Below are 20,436 nucleotides of genomic sequence, written 5' to 3'. Positions count from 1 at the left end.
GAAACCGAAAGTGAAACTGGTTGCGATCGGCTCGACGGCCTCGAAGCCCTCCACTCCTTCGACGCCGGCAAAGGTCATCGGCTCCGACCGCGCAAAAAGAGATTTCGGTGCCGAGCTCACCTCAACGGGTCCGCGCATCGAGCCGAAGAAGAAGGCCCTCGGTCCCCACGCGGCGCCTCGACCTCTGGCACCGAAGATTACGGCACAAACCACCAAGGTCAAAGTCGCCGACCCGTCTGCGTCGACGTCGAAGACAGCAGCGCCTGCCAAGTCATCGACTCCGATAAGCGTCGATACCTCCCTTTGGATCGACCACCCAAAGACTGCAAAAAAGTCGGATGCCGTCTCGACGCCTACCTCCAAGGTGCCGATCGGTTCCAAGGCGCCATCGGCGTTCACCGTGCAACAGGTCTCAGCATCGTTGCAACGCATCAGAGACCGGGCAACCCTCCTCTCTACGTCGGGTCCCGAAACGCACAAGGCCGCAAAATCACACTCGGCGCCAGCGAACATCACATTTAGGTTGCCACCACCCACGGCGCCAAAAATGTTCGAAATTCGGACACGTGTCCGCCAAACACAGTTCCTATCCACTGAACAAACCAATATCGAGCCTTCACAGGCACACTTTATCGACGCCGACACTGGTAGGTTGATACTCCGCAAACGGAAAATCACGCCAGAGAGGGGCTTGGACTCCTACAGAATTCCTCTGAAACACAAATTGCCGGCAGGATCAGAACCAGTGCTTCATGAACACTTTCAACCCTTCCATCAGGATCCACCGTCCTTTTCTCCTACGCATTCAGAGACAGACGCAGGAGAGGACTATGTAGGGGATGATACCACCTACCCTGGGGATATCGATCCTGATGATCACTTGCAAGACCCAGATCAGGCATGGGATGACCCCACCGACCAGGGTAATGCACCAGATACTCCTGACACGCAGCTTTACAATATAAAGACATCTCCCACAGAGGACACTGCTGCCTTTAATGCCCTCATAGAACGGGCTGCTGCCAATCATGGAGTGCAACTCCATTCTGACACTGTAGAAGAAGACTTCTTAGTGGACACTTTCGCCTCCTCTGAAAAGACGGTCAAAACTCTGACAATGTTAAAGGGAGTTCTAAAACCTGCAAAAGGCATTTTTAAAGAAACAACCAGGGCACGGGTGCTGAACCCCAGAATCGAAAAGAAGTACAAGCCTGCACCCGGAGACCCTATGTACATTAGGGGTCAGTTATCTTTAGACTCCATGGTTGTTGCTAATGCTCGCAAAAGAGCCCACTCACAAACAACGGGTGATGCTCCTCCCCCAGACAAGGAGTCCAAAGTGCTGGAGACATCAGGCAAAAGAATAGCAGCGCAAGCGGCAAACATCTGGCGCATTGCCAACACACAGGCACTCCTGGCCCATATGACAGGTCCCACTACGACACACTAGAATCACTGCTACAACATTTGCCAGATGAATATAAAGAAGCAGCGGAGCTCCTTATCAGAGAGGGACAACTCCTTACCAATGCGTCCATCAAATGCGCACTGGATGCAGCCGACACTGCAGCGAGGGCGATTAACACAAGCGTCATGTTGAGGAGGCACGCATGGTTGAGAATCTCAGGCTTCAAGCCTGAGATTCAGAACAATATCTTAAATCAACCGGTCAACCCAGACTATTTATTTGGCCCTGAAGTTGACACTACCCTCGAAAAAATTAAGAAAGACACTGAAACTGCAAAATCAATGGGGGCTCTACAGTCGCAGCAGTTTCGTAGTGGCTCCTTTCGTCGCCCCGGGAATAGAGGAGCAGCTAGAGGTCAGGGGTCCCAGCAGCAGTACAATAAAGGGGGCACACAAAGTAACTTTGATAAAACCACCAGAGGTGGATATCGTGGATCCAGCACCAAGGGCAGAGGACGTGGGTACGGCAACACCAGGTCCTCCCCCAAAAACAAACAGTGACGCCTTCTTCCTGCCCCCCGACCACATAACACCTGTCGGGGGGAGACTCCAGCAGTTCCTGTCAGTCTGGAAAAACATCACCACAGACAGGTGGGTCAGGGACGTTATCCAGCACGGTTACTGTCTCGAACTAACGTCCACTCCACCCAACATACCGCCAAAACACCGTCCTATGTCCGTAGAGCACTTGGCATTATTGCAGCAGGAAGTACTAACTATGCTGCAAAAAGGGGCAATAGAGGTCGTGCCCGTCAACCGACAGGGGTGTACTCTCTGTACTTCTTAATCCCAAAAAAGGACGGTTCGCTCAGACCTATACTAGACCTGAGACCCCTCAACCACTACATTCTCTCAGAGCATTTCCATATGCTCACCCTACAACAGGTTCTACCACTACTCAGTCAGGGAGACTTCCTAGCCACACTGGACTTAAAAGATGCGTATTTCCACATACCCATACACCCATCACACAGAAAATATCTCAGGTTCACTATTCAGGGGAATCACTATCAATTCAAAGTTCTCCCCTTCGGAGTGACAACGGCACCCAGGGTCTTTACCAAGTGCCTAGCAACAGTGGCTGCACATCTACGAAGACAACACATTCACGTCTTCCCTTACCTGGACGACTGGCTTGTTCAGGCAAAGTCAGCCCAGCAATGTGCCAGCCACATGTCCCTCACCATTCACCTTCTTCACAGTCTGGGATTCTCACTAAATTACCCAAAATCACATCTCCAACCCGCACACGTACGACAGTACCTGGGCGCGACCATAAACACTCTGGCAGCCACAGCTCAGCCAAATTTAGTGAGGATCAACAGCATGCAAATGCTGATCACAAAGTTCAAACCTCAACACTCCCTTCCTGCGCGAGTGTTCATGCAGTTGATAGGCATGATGGCCTCCTGCATTTTCATAGTCCCGCACGCGAGACTACATATGCGTCCGCTTCAGGAGTGCTTGGCACGTCAATGGAATCCGGCTCACGGACAGTTAAAAGACCTAGTGTTGGTGAGCGGTCGGGCATACAACTCTCTGCATTGGTGGAATCCACAAAACCTTTGCAAGGGCCGACCGTTCCAAGAGCCTGTTCCACAAATAATACTGACAGCGGACGCCTCTCTCCAGGGTTGGGGAGCTCATGTACTCACTTACACAGTGCAGGGCCTATGGACGACACAGCAAAAGAAGATGCACATCAACGTTCTGGAACTGATGGCAATCTTCCTAGCCATGAAGGCATTCAAGGTACACTTGTGCAACAAGGTCGTGTTGATCCGTACGGACAACATGACTGCCATGTACTACATACAGAAGCAGGGAGGAACACACTCTCCACAGTTGTCTCATCTGGCTCAGAGCATGTGGAAGTGGGCCATTCAGAGGAACATCTTCCTCATGGCGGAACACCTCCCCGGCAAGGACAACCAGATGGCGGATCTGCTCAGCAGACACAGCCACCAGATGCACGAGTGGGAGCTACACCCATCAGTACTTCAACCGTACTTCCAACAGTGGGGTCATCCAGAGATAGACCTATTCGCCACAAACAAAAACGCAAAATGCCAAAGCTTTGCCGCCAGGTTCCCACATCCGCAGTCACAGGGCAATGCGATATGGATGAACTGGTCCGGCAGATTTGCGTACGCTTTTCCCCCAGCGCCATTAATACCGCTAGTGGCACGCCAACTGCGACAACATTCACTGACACTCATCCTAGTTGCTCCCACATGGGCACGCCAACCATGGTACACCACCTTTCTAGAACTTTCCGTGGTGCCGCATCAAAGGCTGCGGATCAAACCCGCACTTTTAACGCAGAACCATGGCGAAATTCAGCACCCAGATCCGCAACAGCTGAACCTGGCAATCTGGCTCCTGAAGTCTTAGAGTTTGGCTACCTCAACCTGCCACCTGAATGTATGGATATCATCAAGGAGGCCAGAAGACCCACTACCAGAGCTTGCTATGCGGCTAAATGGCAGAGGTTTGTCATTTACTGCAACAACAATAACATTAACCCGCTGGACGCATCCATTCAAAACATCATTTGTTACCTCTTACACTTATACCGATGCAATCTGGCATACAACTCAATACGTATCCATTTAACCGCGATAGCAGCCTATCTTCAAAACAGGCAGCACCTCTCTTTATTCAGAGTGCCCGCCATCAAAGCCTTCTTGGAAGGACTCAAACGAGTAATTCCCCCAAGACACCCACCGGCACCAGTGTGGAACCTCAATGTGGTCCTCACCAGATTAATGGGTCCACCCTTTGAACCTCTCCATTCATGTGAGATTCAATTCCTCACCTGGAAAGTAGCTTTCCTAGTGGCAATCACTTTGTTAAGAAGAGTTAGTGAACTCCAGGCACTAACCATTCAAGAGCCATTCATACAGGTTCACGCAAACAGAGTTGTACTACGCACCAACCCCAAATTCATGCCCAAAGTGATATCGCAGTTCCACATGAATCAAACTATTGAACTGCCTGTTTTCTTTCCAAGTCCACAAAATGTCGCAGAGAGAATGCTCCATACACTAGATGTAAAGAGGGCCCTCATGTACTATATAGACAGAACTAAGGACTTTAGGAAAACAAAACAACTTTTCGTTTCCTTTTCTCCACAACACAAAGGCAACGCCATTTCCAAAGCAGGGATAGCCAGATGGATCGTTAAATGTATTCAAATTTGCTATCAAAAAGCTAAACGCACATTAACGGTTCCTCCACGAGCCCACTCAACACGAAAGTTAGGGGCGTCCATGGCTTTCCTAGGAAACATTCCTTTACAGGAAATATGTAGAGCAGCCACATGGTCCACTAATCATACATTTACCAAACACTACTGTGTAGATGTACACTCAAAACAGCAGGCAGCTGTAGGACAGGCTGTTCTCAAAACTCTTTTTCAGACTGCTGCAGCTGGCACGGGCAGCCGCCGCTATTAGAGGGACTGCTATATAATCTATGCACAGATATGAATTCAGCAGCCCACATGCCTCGAACTGAATATGCTACTTACCAGTATGCATCTGTTCTTGGCATGTAGGGCTGCTGACATTCATATCGCCCACCCTCCTCCCCGGCGCCTGTAGCGGCTGCAGCACTCAGAATTACTGTATAACATGGTCATCACTTACTGTATCTACTCCATCACTGCCACAATGGCGAAAAACAATCTAAGGATGTAGAGGATGCCCATGCGCACTGTAGTCCAGGGGAGGAGCCACCTATCGCGTGATACTTCGAAGACTCTTCCAGGACAACAATGTGCAATCATCCGCACCCAACACTAGGCGGCGATCTATGCACAGATATGAATGTCAGCAGCCCTACATGCCAAGAACAGATGCATACTGGTAAGTAGCATATTCATTTCTGCCCATATCTCATCCAGTTGCCAAGTACAATGCTGACCCCCATCCTATAACTGTTATGCTCTTTCTACAAGGTTTCGTATTCAATTGTCATGAAAGCTTTTTCTCAGGTCTACCTCTGTAGAGCATATCAGTGTTTCTGTCATTATTGCAGAGTGAAAGAGCTCAATCAGTATTCCACTCTTCCTTCCTGTATAAGTCACTGGATTGTTAGGAGTGTAATATCTAAGGTGGATCAGTTTGAACCAATAAATCTCTGTCCTTGGGATCTACTTTGCATTTGTTGTGTTTGTATGGGGTAACTGTAGGAAGGTGAATATCTGACTATGGTTACCCCCAAACTTTTTGCCTAGTGTCTAGCTGGTTTTTCGACTTAGTTGGCCTGAGATCCTGCCATTCAGGGTCCCAGGCTGTCTGCTCTCTCTTTAAAATGGACTCCGTGTACCCTAGGTACATACCCAATTGGTAAGGATCACCTTATTGGCCCCTGTACAGTGCACCTTAGGTACCCAGGGCATAGGTGTACCCTAGGCCTACCAGGGGCTGCAGCATGTATTATGCCACCCCTGGCCTGGCCTTCCATTATGACACAACTGGCTGATCACTCAGCTGGGGCAAGGTCGTGTAATCACCCCTTGCTTAGGTGTAGTATCCCTATACCTACCTTATATATAGACACATGTGTACCTATCAGCCACTCCTATGGCAGGCCTTAACAATCCTGGAGGCAGAGTGCTTGGTAACATGTGAGATGGTGCTCTAGCATGAGCTGAGCCTGTCTGCAGCTTTCGGAACCATGTCCTTATAGCTATTCTATGATATAGCCTACCATATACTCTTAAAGTACCTTATAATCTTAAACGGTTATGGTAACTATGGTTTGGCTTTATCGAAACATGTCGTGTAAGGTGTCTAACACTTTGGAATAATACCCCCATACCATTTCTGGCAATGAGGATATTATTCCCCCCTTCTAGAGGGAGAAGACATGTTAAAACCTACTTACCCGGTTAAAGTTAACCAGAGCCCCAGCATCACAAAATGGATGCTGCTGCCACAGACACAAGTCTGACCTCCTGCTGCTGGGAGTCCTTCCAGCGAGGGAGGCTTGGACAATAGGTTTCCTGCCTTGGGAGGTGCGAGCACCGCCCTAGACAGGATATAGTGTATTGGGGCAGGGAGGGTTGAATGAAACTAGACACTGCCTGGGGCACACAAGGTGTCCCATGCATAGTTCAGTTCAAACCGGTGCTGGGGCACTCCAGCCCCAGCTCTGGCGCGAAACTGGACAAAGGAAAGGGGGTGTAGCCACTCCCCTTCCTGGTCCCACCCATAGGAGGGACCTTGCAGGTAGCCCAGCCCACTAGCCCAGTATATTAGTAGCTAGTTGGGCCCTGCTAAAATTAGATTAACCTGAATCTGCAACTTGAACAGAAACACTGGACCTTCGACATTCGACCTCAGGAAGAAGACAGAAGAAATCTCCCTTGTGGCCAAGGAGTGACCACCCTGGGCAACCAGGCACCATCCAGCGACCGCTGCTTGCTTTGCGACTGATCCTACGAGGGACGACTGCAGAGACTGACCAGCGCCGAGACTTCCAGACACCTCTGACCCAGATCCACATCTCCAGCGAAGCTGAGACCCGTGGAGGCGACGAGGGACGTGGGACCGGCAACTTGGGAAAAGTGGCTAGTAACTAACTAGCGCGACTTCCGAGGCTCCCTCGAGGCTGTGCTTGGGGAATTGAGAAGCCCCACTCCCGAGCACCATCTGCAAAGAAGACCAGTTCCCCACACTTCACGTGTTCTGCGTGGGGCCCTTCTGCACCTGTGTTGCTCGACGTGTTGTCCGGTTGCTGGCCCGTTGGCTAGTAACCTCTGCGACGACGAACCTTTAATTTCACCTTGCTGGTCCGGCTCCTCCAGACTGGCACACGCTCCTCTGTGAAAGAGAAGCACCCCAGACCTTCCTGGTCTGCACCGAAGCAAGTCCTCCATCCTGCGTGGGTTCCGCTTGCCAAGGCTTGTTGGGTCCTGACTCGACTTCGACGCCGCCGACTGCAAGAGCCTTCGTGGGACAGCTCACCTCCTGGTCCTGGTCGTCCTCGACGTCTCCAGGTACCCGTGGCTGCTGCGACAAGCTTCACCTCTTCACCTGCATCTTCACGACATTGCCTGGTTCCTTCCTGGTTCCTTCCCGGCTCCTGGCTGGTGACCTAGACTCTGTCCCTTCTGCTTGCAGGTTCCTTCCTTCTTGATCCCCACCTTGGGATCCACCGGACACTCTTCACTGACTGCCTGTCAGCAACTTTCCTTCAGGCATCCATAGAAGTCCACGACGAAACCCGACGCAAGTTCACACCTATGCACCCGCAGCCCGTGGGCTAGGTAACTTGAGTACTCCGGTGCTCACTAGGGTAGTGACTATCCTAGGGTCTAGTTTCCGAGTCTCGACTTTCTAGCTATACCAGAAGTGTCCTAAAACTGTTAATTTCTAACTGCTAGTAATTCTATCGACTTTTACGCATTACGCATGAGTGTTTCCACTCTGCACCTGAATCCCGTGGGCCTCCCACTTCCTAACCTTGGGTAGTGTAGTGTAGCCCCAGCGATTCCCTAGGCCTAGGCCTATCCTGTGTTCGTGACAGTGGTCCTTATACCACCTACTTAGTATATGGTTTGCGTGGCCCCTAGGGCCTAACTGTATTACTTACCTGTGTGATTTAATGTATGCACAAATAAGACTGTGTTGTACTTACCTCGAATCTCATAAAGAGTGCTGAGGGTTTGACTAGAATAAATACATTCTATTTTTATATATATCTGTTGTGGTGTCCTTTCATTTGGTATTCAAGGGGTTACATATGGTATAACAGCTGGCTTCACATGCCATTCAGAGTTTAGCCTAAGACTGCTCTTGTCCATGCTACCACTAGGATAGCTGGTCTATAAGGTTGACTTTACAACCAATTACCATAAGGGTTGTTTGGAATGATACAAGGTGTACACTAGAATTAGTGACATCATATATCAGGCCACCTTCTCACAGTAACATTTGCACTTATTTTACATTAATGTCTACTGAGAACTTTGATGGTCAGGCAAGAGTGCACTGTGTACCTCTTACATTGAGGGGTACGCCATTATTTTTATTAGCTACATTGTAATACCGCTCTGTTGAGTCAAAGTCTACTATAGATTATTTCTTCCATATTAAACAGCTTTTTCCCTACATTTGCATTCAAAGAGAAGTGGTGCCCTCTCATCCCAGAAGAATCCTAGGAGAAAAGAGAATGGATCATTTGCTGAGAACACTGGTGCCAGAAACATGAAGGTAAGGCCCTTGGAGTACAGTTATTATGATAGATAAACCATAAGGTGAGTCCGTTAGCAGAAAATAAATATGTAGCTGTAGACCATCTTTCATCACCCCTCAGTGAATTCTTTGACAGCATTTCCGAGTTGGATTGTTACTATTGTCAGACAGTGAAGTAAAAATAAAAAAATATTTACCCAATTAGTTTTTAACATTCTTTTGTAGTTCACTCCTAATTAAGCCCTTGATTAAACTTTGATTATGACAAGTAACTTTATCTTGCACCTTTTAAAATCTCTAATCCATGATTTTCACAAGATTCATAATGTTACAAATCATTCTATTACCTGCCATGATTTGGGATTGTATATCTCCCTTTCTGTCACTTACGCTGAGTGGCATCTGACTTGATTTGTTGAGCCTTGACTAATTTACTCAGAATGTCTTAGTTGGTATATTTTTGCCGCTTTTCACAATCTTCTTTGTTAAAGTTAGCGATAATTTTAAGTTCAATTTTCAATTTGTTCACAGAAGACATTAGTTTTACTTACTGCTTGCAGAAATGATTTGTATATCGGGGTTAGTGCTTGTACATCTTGTTTGTGTGCCTCACATTCAGCTGGATAAATTCCACAATATATATTGTCCTGACTATAATATTGTATACAGAATATTGACTGCCACAATATCTTATCTTGGTGGTATAGATCAGATATATTTACTGTTGTGTAACTCCACAGCTATGTTCCTAAAACATAAAAATACATATATGAATAGAGAAGGTAACTCATTCATCTGAAGAAAGTAATCAACTGATCTCTTAGCTAGGCTAACAAAGACATGTATTTCTAGCTTTTGTGAAACACGTTCACTTCTTCAGGCAAATGCGCTTTGAAAGGAACATGCACAAGTTTTTGTTCACCAGGGCAAATATCTTATCCCCACTACACAAACGTGGTACAAGCCATCAGAATGCTCTGCAACTCTGCTGGTGCTCGCCCTGGGATGACCAGTCCATTACTATCACAGACAATTTCTTTGGGGAAGAACGTGTGGCATTCGAAAAAGACTTATCATGCTTTTATTTAAGTGCAGCGTAAAAACAATACAATCAGCGGTGACTCCCCCATTAAGATGGAGTAGCGTCGCCCCACTGCTCTCTTAGCAGGAAAAATACAATGTTTTTATTTTTCTTCACTGTCACTGAGTCGAGTCTTGGGGGCGGGCCATCTTGACGGAGAGTCAGCAACAGGAAGGAGTGGTGGGCACTAAGAGTGCATGTCGGTTTGGAGAGCCATCTTAGTACGGCCAAACCGACAGGCGCACTTAGCCTTTCTCCAACCCGAGCTGTGTTGCACAGCCGGGCGGATAACATGCACAGGCTCCCTGTCCCTGTCTGAGAGCCAAACCAGGCCACGCAGACCAATCATGGCACTGCCCTCATGCTGGTAACAGTATAATCAGCATGAGAGCAGCATCTGGATTACCCATGGGGTGTCTAGGAGCCTGTGCATTGGCTGCTGTGTGTCAACAGGAGCAGAGGAGAAGACCACCGAGGCGGCGGCCAGCAGATAGGTAATATTTTCTTTCCCTATTTTTCTCCCCTGCGTTGCATCCCAGTTTGCCTTCACAGTAGCCGCCACTGAAGCCAATATGTTTTGACATGTTACAGTCTTTATCACAGTTGGTAGCAGTCTGTTATCTGTTTCCGTCTAATTTGAACCTGGATTCCCAGTTCTAAAGTCGGCAGGTCTGACCCTTACACCACATCTTCTACCTATCTAGACTGTAATATGTCGAAATGCTTTGGCTTGTGTTTACACTTAATGAAAAGAAAGCATAATAAATCTCTCAAGTGCCAAGCTTTCTTGACAATAATAATAAATATATTAACCTTCATGATACTGTGGTAGTCGATATTCTGGATGCTGTGTTTTGGTAAGACAATATTACAAATTAAGGTAGAACATCTTTTACCGGTATGCTTAAACTGCTACCTTTTTCTGTACTTCTCTTGCTTCATCCTGTTGTCTATTAGGCACTATTCTTCAGTTGTGCTTCTCTTTCATGCCTTCCCCTACTTCATTTTGCTCCTAGACACCTTTGTGTCTTTTGCTTTGCTTTCCCCTTATGCTATTCTATTCCTCATCATCCTTTGCATTTCATTTTCATCTCTCCTGTGCTCCCTCGTCCTCTTCCTATAATTCTCCTCCGTTCTCCCTTGTGCTTCTTCCAACTTGTGATTTATTGACAGCCCCAGCTTCTTGATGATTTCGTTTTTCTATGTGTCATTCACTATTATGATTCTTTTTCATCCATTCTGGTGGTTTGCCCTGTCGTTTTGATACGGATTGTACATCATCCTCTGCTCTGCTCCCTTGTTCTTTCCTGTACTTACACCTTGTAATTTCCTGTACTTTATACTAATCCCTTTTTGTCCTTTTGCCTTGTCTTCTTTTCTGCCTCATCCTTTTGTACTGCTTCCTCAACACCCACATGCTTTTGTTTTACTTTTGTCACATGTGACTTGACTCATTTTTACTCCTTGCCCATCCTCTCCTGGGTTCTTTTTGCTGTCTTCTTTATTTATAATTTGTTTCCCCCTTGGCTTCTCTCTGTCCTGCGCGTCTTTCACATGCTGTTTTGTGCTGCTATTTTGCTTTATCTTGCGCTTCTCCTTCATCTTCCATCATCCTCTTCTGTGTTTTTCCTTATTCTCTTATGCTCCTTATATTACCTTTGTTTTTCTTTTTTCATTCCCCGTGAATTAATTTTTTTGTGTATTTATCCCTCATTCTTTTATGTGCTTCTACGTTTTATTCCATCATTTTTTCCTGTGCTTCCACCTGATTTATTCCTTTTTTCTAAGATCTACTTCATGCTTTTTCCTCAATCTATTTTGTGCTTCTTGCTCATCTTTTGCCGTGCATTTTCCTTGTCTTAAACATACTTCACTCTTGTCCTCCGCTGTGCTTTTATCCTACCTTGCACTTTTCCCTTATCTTTCCTTCACTTTCGTCCTCTTAAGTGCTGATCCTCTTTAATCTACTGTGAGTTTCCATTGTTGTGTGCTGTGCTTCTCAGTCAGTGGATTTTCTTTAACTCCATAAACAGTGGACTTGCGTCGTCCATGCCGGATTCTTGGACCACATTTTAAATTGAAAGGGTGTTATATTTAAAAGCATTAGCGCTAGAGGGGTGTCATTGACAAGGAGAATTGGCGCCTACTGAGTCAGCGTCAGTGTTCACTTCCTGTTTAGCAATGCGGTGCAATAGCTGAGGGAAAACAACCTAGACCCTCCAAACGCTGGACCAATCAAGTTATGAATTTTTATCCATTGCACACACTCCAATATTGAATGCAAATTCCACGCATATTAGGTGCACACAACAGGAATAGGAGTAATGTCTTTTTGTCTTTTCTTTGTCTTTAATCCAACAACGCCCAGCCAACATGTGTTTCGTCATAAGGGGGTTACCCCTCGACTTCTTCAGGGCTGTCTGGCTCTTTAAGTCCTAAATTCAGTCACCTCTCCGCCAGTTGTACTTCTGACCCGGCTGGTCTATTTATCATAATCCTGAAAATTGTGGCTTGTCCGGAGGCACCAGTATAAATATAATCTCAATATATTCGGACCCTTCAGCGAGGATGCTTACATCTGAATCCTGATGCCAAGTACACGTTCTGAACGGCACAATTTTCAGCACAAGTCATCATTGCTTATTGTAAGGTTGGAAGATACCCGCTTGATGGAAATGTTGAGCATTAAATTGGATATATGATAAGTAGACCATAAAGCCTCCTCACAGGAAGAAATGTAAATAATACTTTGGACTCTTGAATCCATGGTGCCAGCAACCTCTTCATTGCACTTGATCCCAGTTTTACTTCAGCTTACTATGGAGACTTACCTGCCTCTGGCATCTGTTAAAGGCACAAAGAAATATGCGGAGAAGTTCAGAGAACCGACCACAAGACTGTCTTAGAAAACACTCCACCAGATGTCCCTATTTGCTCTAAGGCATAGAAGAAGTTTATTGTGCTCCTGTTGCCCACTGGTTCGTCTACCATCACACAGATGCTATAGAAACAAAGGACGAAGCTGATGTGGGAACACATGGTTACTAACATACTAGTGATGGAGAGAGCTTTGTGGCTCAGCATCCAGCAGAACAAGCAGCTAAACAGAGGTATCTTGAAAGAGATTAAAGGGGTGAGGAGGTCCCCAACCTTTATCTGCATTGGGGAAAGCCCCTCCCCCCAACTTGCCAGTGACTCCCTCAAGCTTTGAACTTTCCGGCAGGCAGTAACATAGCATTATTTATTATACATTGTTATAAATTTCAGCTGTTTCAGAAAGGTATTAGTAGGCCCTACATAGATCGCCTTACAATCCATCCTTGGAACAGTAGAGAACTAAACACAAAAATGCAGCAGTGTGGCAGGCATGAAGGAGACAACAATCCATAGAGATGGAGAATGTCAGCAACAAGAAGGTTAGGAGGAGTACAATAAATGTAGAATTGAGTGAGGGAAGAGGATGTATTGAGGATAAGACAATGGATCTCGAGGTGGTGCATAGATGAGAGGCTTAACAGTATAACAAAACAAAAGAGTGCTAGATATTGTACAGAAGAGTTAAACACTCAAGTTCCAAAATACTCCACCCAACATTCCACCCAGGGCGTCCCGGTCTGTTCTTCTACACCAGCTGGGGAAGGAAATACAATTGCTACTTTGGAAGAAAGTTGAAACACAGAGAAAGCAAAAGCAAAGACGCAAAGACATCTATTCTTGTTTCTTTCTTGAAGAAGGGACCAGAGCACAAGTATCATCCGGTGGATGTCAAGCTGGCCTCACAAATTTATTACCCAAGAGGTCCTTTGCAGATAAATTACAATAAATCAATGTTAAAATTGTCTACTCAGTACAATACCGTGGTGCAATTCTAGGTACGCGGTCTGCAAGAGTATTGTCTTTGGAAGGCAGATTATCATCTGTACAATTCTTTAGTCAACAATCAGCCACGTTTCTTCCCTACCAGATTCTGTTGTTTCTTGTGTCTTTATGCTGCCAAATGCCAGACTCTATGAAATCGCTGGTCTGTGGAACCAGTGCTACTAGAAATCAAGAGACTGGGATGATAGAAAAAACATGCGCCTGGAGACAGGACAATATCTTGCCTGGACTGGCAGACAATGAACATCATAACAATCAATCAATCAAACCAGATTTGTAGAGTGCGGCTAATCACCTGCTAGGGTATCCAGGCACTGAGAACCTTGCTGCCAGAGAGGGTCAGTTGAACAGCCAGGTCTTGAGTCCATTCATGAACTCCAGCAGGGAGGATGAGGTCCTGAGGTAGGTGGGAGGTTGGTCCAGGACTTTGCTGCGAGGTAGGAGAAGCAACGTCCTCCACTATTGCTGCGGCGGATGTGGGGTGTGTGGGCGAGGCAGATGGAGGCAGAGCGCAGGTGTCTGGAGGGAAGGTAGAGGTTAATGTTTGCTGCTAACTGGACTAATCTTCCAAATATCTCTTCCATAACTATTCAGTGTCAGGATTCTCCGATACAAGTGTGTGGAAGCCCAGTCTTATCACATAAATACATTGGAAAGATGACCACAATCTCTAGTCTTTTTTACCATTGATTTAGACAGACAACATGACAGCAATGTATTATTTGGACAAATAGGGGAGCGCACATGCTCTGGTTCTTGTGTCTGGCTTGCAACATAAACATCACACCAGTCCACATTTCAGGCATACAGGACAACAAAGAAGATGTGCCAACCACGTTTCTGCAAGAAGAATATGAATAAATCTTAAGCAAAGATGTCCTTTCAGACATCCTTGATGCATGAGGTATACCAGATATACTAGTAGCCAACAGCAAAAAATATATGCCAAGATTTCACCTCTACATTTGTATATAAAATGGAATGTCTGATGGATATGTTAGTCATAGAAATATCTGAATGCTTTTCTACCAATACCACATATTCTCAGGGCAAGCTTTAAGTTGAAACAACACAAAACATGAATGAGCCAAACGCTTCAACCCTCTTTTATCCTTCTCAGTTGCCAGGAATCTCAAGAAAGACTCCACACCAGATCAGCTAGCCAAAACGTTAGACTAAATGTTCCCCCAGAACCTTGCTGAGAGTAACAACCTGGTTTATGAGTACATACAACAAGGTCATCTGAGCATCCACCAAGACAGGATGGACATTCCAAAGGAGGAGAAAATCCATTTCATGAGAACATCTTATGCCTTCAGGTGGAAGAGTTTCTGCATCTGGTGCCTAAAAAAGCAGACTGACTCGAGAATGTGTTAAGGAAAGATGGCACACGTTTTTCTTCCTTTATTAAACAAAATCTGGTTGCCAATTTCCATCTACAAAGGGACATATGGCTGCAATTACTACATATGAAAATAATTGATTCTGACAGCAGGACCTAATCAATGGAATGGCAAGCCTTATTACACCAACTGTTTGCTTAAACATACCGAGTACTCGTTCCTGTTTAACTTGTCCTTTCCGCTCCTTCTTTAGGAACGCTTCGTACATTATTTTACTGTTTAGCAATATCAGATAAAATGCCATGATGGAGGTGAAAATAGACTCTTAGCAGCACATGTAGGTGTAGATCACATGCTCTGCCCATTCCAGCCATCTAGTGTTGGGCTCAGGACATTACAAGCTGTTTTTCTTTTCTTTTCCATAATTGCGTTCAAACGTCCTCGAACCCTTCCTTCTTCCGAGCACCAAAGATTACACTTCGATTCCGGGGGCCTGGTGCATTGCTAGAAATGAAGGAAAACTATTTATGTGCAGGTACCTCAAAGAAAAAACATTGACAGCTAAAGATAATCTCACAATTGGTGACCAGTTAGGCACCGAATCAACAGATGGCTTGTACGAACAGGTTAGAGACCAATATGCGGTCTGTACCTTCTGTTCACAGAGGGACCTTAATAAAAGGGCGTGTTCAGCCTGTGACGCCTTTCAATCTTAAATGACATTTCGGCTCCACCGGAGCAGAAGGTGGGTCATTTCACCGAATTGCGGAGAAAAGACTTACAGCAAAGGTTGTTCAAGTAGAGTACTTTGTAGACGACATGAATGGCCCATCTGCAGCCACACAGTAGTATGTCTCTTTGCAGGACTCCAACTCCAGAGCTTACCACCTGCACCCAAGACAACATAACCCCTTGTGTTTCTACTGCAGACACAGAGGCTTGGGCACACCAACGCCCTCGGGGGGACATTACACCCGAAGCTATAGAAGTTCTTTTCTCGATGTTCGACCTCCAGTAGAGTTTTGACTCCACAGAAATGAATGGCACCAGGAGCGCTATGCCTTGCATGGGAAACCATCCTTGAAAAGCGATTGAAAGGTGGCACTGCCCGCAGCAGTCTGGATGCTCTACACTGAAAGGTGTCTTCAGTGGCGAAAGCTCCTCAGATATGACCCTCAAGGACGAGAGGATATCGAGACTCTTTTAATGCCAAAACAGGCTTTTAAGCTGAGAACTCCTTCAGTGCCTAGCACACATATACCTCCTTCAGTAGAAAGTCAACGGCGCACAATAAACATTAATCCCCACCCTAACTGGCCACATTCTAACATGACCGCCTTCATTAATTGAAGATCCTCCAAAGAAAAGAAAACTGACTTTTGAAGTGACAAATTCTAAGGAATTACAAGCTTATCCCATTCCTAAGAAGAAAAGACTTACACAAACAAAGAGACAACTTTTTTCCCGCTACACATGAGTAATATGTTGCGAAAAAAAGACCTGCAGAAACACATTCTGGAAGAACCGCATGCTTCATTAGCGAAAGCCTATCGCAGCAGAGAGAGAGAAATGACCTTTCACAAGCTACTTCCCTTTTAGCAGATATCACAACCTCTGACAATGACAGTGACTATGCAAATAGAAGGAATGATGATGTCATGCTTTGCCATAGTGCCACATGCCATGTTGCACATGCACCACTCCAAAAGTGTCAGCCATCTAATGGTCATAATGGACTGGAAACTGGGAGTTGATGAAACCCAGTGTTCAGCACAAACTAAAATGGTAACTAAAATGGTGGAATGCAAAGATCTTGTTACTGGGCAGATCATTTTGCAACCCTCAGCCGCAAGTGACCATCAACACAGATGTCTTCCTACAGGTTTGGTGGGCACAAATGTTAGACCAGACAGTTCATGATGGGTGGTCCTCAGAGGAGTGTCTCCTCCACATCAATGTCTTTTGGTGCTTCTGAAAATAAATGTTGTTCTAAGCGCTATCTTGCCACAAATTTGTCACAAAGTTGTGTTATTATACAAAGACAATATGGCGGCAATATAATAGCTACAAAAATGTGGAAAGGGACCAGCTGCATCTCTCAAGTATATCTATTGGAAGAACATGTGCCAAGGGTGGACAATGACTTTGCAGGTGTTCTCAGTAAATGAATGCAGAGAGATAAATCTACAAGTGCTAGAACCCTTCTTCCAGTGTTAGGACACACCACAAATCAACTGATTTGCCACATACGAAAATGCAAAATGTGAAATCTTTGCATCCAGGCACCCAAAGTCCCTGGGCAATGTGCTGTTGGTGAACTGGTCAGGAATATTTTCATACGCTTTCCCCCTTTACCACTACTTTCTTATGTGATCAGGATAATGCAACAACCTAAGATGCTTATACTAATCGCCCTGTGGGGGAGACAACTATGGCTCTCCCTGTTTCTTGGTATGTGGAATACATCAACCTGAAAAAAAACAGCTGCAGAGCGGCGATCCGTGCAGGTAAGCAGGGTGGGAGAGGGAGAGTCGACAGAGGACGGAATAGGGAAAATTAAATAAATAAATAAATCCTTATCCCTCGTCTGCCGACATCCTCCACAGCGCTTACCTGCACATACCGCTACTGTATCCAGACTTCATGACGCAACACATGGATCAGTTGCACCAGCCAGATCCAAGGTCATTGAATTTAGCAATTTGCCACTGCAGGTTCTAGAATGTGGATATTTACAGCTTTCAGAAGAGTGCATGCAAGTACTAAGAGAAGCCAAAAAAAAAACAACTAGAGCATGTTATGCAGCCAGATGGAAGCATTGTTAATTACTGGTGCACTAATAATATTACGCCCTTACAAGCCACAGTACAAGTCAATGTTTGCTATCAGTTGCAAATCTGCCGCGGTAGCAACTAACCATCAAAACAGACAATGTCAGCCAATGCAGCTTCTTAGAATCTCTTAAAAATTTTGCATCACTTTTCCTTTTCATGTTAAAAGCAATGCTTATGACACCATTTCTGCTCTGTTTTGCTTAGGAGGAGGGGGTCGATAAAAGTTTTTGTTAAGCCAAAAAATATTTGTAATGCTGAATTGCAAATTACAGTTGGGCTTTTGAAACATCTTGACCTCTGTAGCCTGTTTCTATACAAAATTATTTTAACAATAAAACAAAATTACAATTTAGAATGTTCTCTGGGATCCTACTCAAGGACAGAAGGATTCACATGCTTATGAATTCAAAGAAAATACCCTTGATGGAGAAATAGGTTACAAGTACATAAAAGTTTCCTTCTCCTTTGTCCTGTTCTGTCTCTCTTGTCCTCTTCTGATTCCTCATCCACTCATGCTTTTTTTCCTATCCTGGCTTTCATATCATTTCCTAATGAGATCTCGTCTGTTCCTTTGCTTTTTCTTTGACCTTTCCTGACCTTACCCCTCATGCTTCCTTTTGTTTCTATTAGTCTTGACTTCTCCAATTTCCATTTATTTCCCCTTTTCTCTCCATTGAAGATCTAACATTAGTCTTAATTCTTTAAAATGTACTTTTCATCACAACATATGGCTTTTGATGCATGTAGTATCGCCAACCCTCTCAAACCATTACTGGTGTAAAGTAAATGATATTATAGTGTCAGAAATATACAGAATCATCCTGTTCTGCCCAGATAGTCATACCCTGCATGTATCTGTTTGTTGCATTTTAATCATTGTTATTAATGATAGCATTACAAGTATTTCCTTGTTTTAAAAAAAGTAATGGAAATTAAAAATGGGTCCCACAGCTGCAGACTTCCTTTCCTCCTATTCACTTCAGTCTCAATACCTCTGCTCGGTCTATGGACAGAAACCTTAAAGAGCAGACCTCTAGTACAACTATTTCAAGAGATGCCCGGGCTCAGAAAATCAACTTGCCTCAGGTGGAGAAAGCAGCAGAGAAAACTCTCAGAGCCACTAAACATGTGGTTGCGGCAGATAAAAGTAAAATGACTCTGGACATTGGTCGCAGCTCGCGGCCTCATTCGAGCACTCCACTGATGCCTCTGGATGTGGCTAAGGATGCAAAATTAGAACAGCAAACCTGGCTAGATGTTCCACCGCCAAAGGCACCATCAGAAAGACTGTCCCCTGAGATGTCAATCGTCCCAGAGTGCCCCTCCTGTAAAAAAGAGAGGAAGATCCGAAATGACTATGACAAAATCATTGTGCAGTCGAAGCAAGATAAGGACATTTTGCAGAAAAGGATCACTGAGCTTGAAGCAGAGATGGCGAAGTATAAAGAGGAAGGAAGCAGTAAACGGCAAGAGATGCAAGGCTCAGAGAACAACGGAACCTGCAAAGAGATGCAAGGCTCAGAGAACAACGGACCCTGCAAAGAGATGCAAGGCTCAGAGAATAACAGAACCTGCAAAGAGATGCAAGGCTCAGCGAACAATGGACCCTGCAAAGAGATGCACGACTTGGAGGACAACAGAACCTGCAATGCGGTATGTGGCTGTTGCTTATTTTACATTCTTATGGTTGCTTGTTTATACAGAGTAGCAAAAGGTAAATGGCTACAGTATAAAGATGAATAACTAATCCTTATTGCCTTTAAAACATGTGTGTGTGTGTGTGTGTGTGTGTGTGTGTTCACGCATGCGCACATGAGCGTAGGTTTGTGTCTGTGTGTGCACCTGGTAGGTTGGTACATATACACTTCTGTCTCCATTGCTTTGGTTACACAACAGTTCAGATTAATCACCACATTATTACATTTCTTCATAACTCAAAGAAGCATTCCTATAGCTCAGACAAACCCTGTTTAGCTCCTCATTAATACATCAGTGACCCCAGTTTTCATTCAGACAATTGGCTGTGTTTGATATCTATGAAAATCCTTATATACTCAAAAGACGTGCACATCTGAGCTGTCTTCCATTTTTAACACAAAGACCGTGAACCCCTTACCACATTAAAATTGTTCAAATAATTTTTCAGAAGACCCCACATGAGGCTTCACCTGTAAGTTTTGAGAAATTGCATGTGGAGTCCCTCGGCAGTTCACAATACCCACGACTGCTTCACAAGATATGCCAAACCTGTTTATATTCCATAAATATCACTCGCTTGAGCATCTGAGTGTGAGATTCTGAATTTACATTGATGATTCCACAGCTGAAGCTCCAATCTATTAGCAACTAATGCGAGCAACGTATTCAAATCTGTACTACACCACACGCACTAAGGTAGGACAATGACTTAGGCCTACATGCTATAGAACTTGTGAGTAAGTTCAAAGTACAATGTAGACAATCCTCGCTTTCTATGAAATCCCTTTGTAATTGAGAACTGCAAAATATAACTCATTGATAGACCTAAAAACAGCACCATAGGCTTTTACAGAAATTAAACTTGCAGACCACATTACCCCCATGTTTCTAACACTCACAGTTGTCCACTATGCGTTATAAATACAAAT

The 20,436-nt window shown here is 45.0% G+C and overlaps 1 protein-coding gene across 5 annotated transcripts in view; it reads left to right on the top strand.

Annotated features, from left to right (window-relative positions):
* The window catches only part of LOC146821570 (uncharacterized), a 352,265-nt gene that overhangs the window by 194,902 nt on the left and 136,927 nt on the right, over window positions 1-20,436 (top strand). For 3 of the 5 annotated variants that reach the window (XM_085612586.1, XM_085612587.1, XM_085612588.1), the window contains 2 exons: window positions 8,604-8,690; window positions 18,761-19,462. In XM_085612586.1, coding sequence (XP_085468712.1) covers window positions 8,604-8,690; window positions 18,761-19,462 — 789 coding nt within the window. Of the gene's footprint in view, window positions 1-8,603; window positions 8,691-18,732; window positions 19,463-20,436 lie in introns of those variants that run through there. The other 2 variants (XM_085612589.1, XM_085612591.1) reach the window with 2 other exon arrangements.

Source organism: Triturus cristatus, chromosome 6 (assembly GCF_964204655.1).
Source record: "Triturus cristatus chromosome 6, aTriCri1.1, whole genome shotgun sequence".
In the NCBI taxonomy this organism is placed as follows: Eukaryota; Metazoa; Chordata; class Amphibia; order Caudata; family Salamandridae; genus Triturus; species Triturus cristatus.
This window is presented reverse-complemented; position numbering and strand designations above follow the sequence as displayed.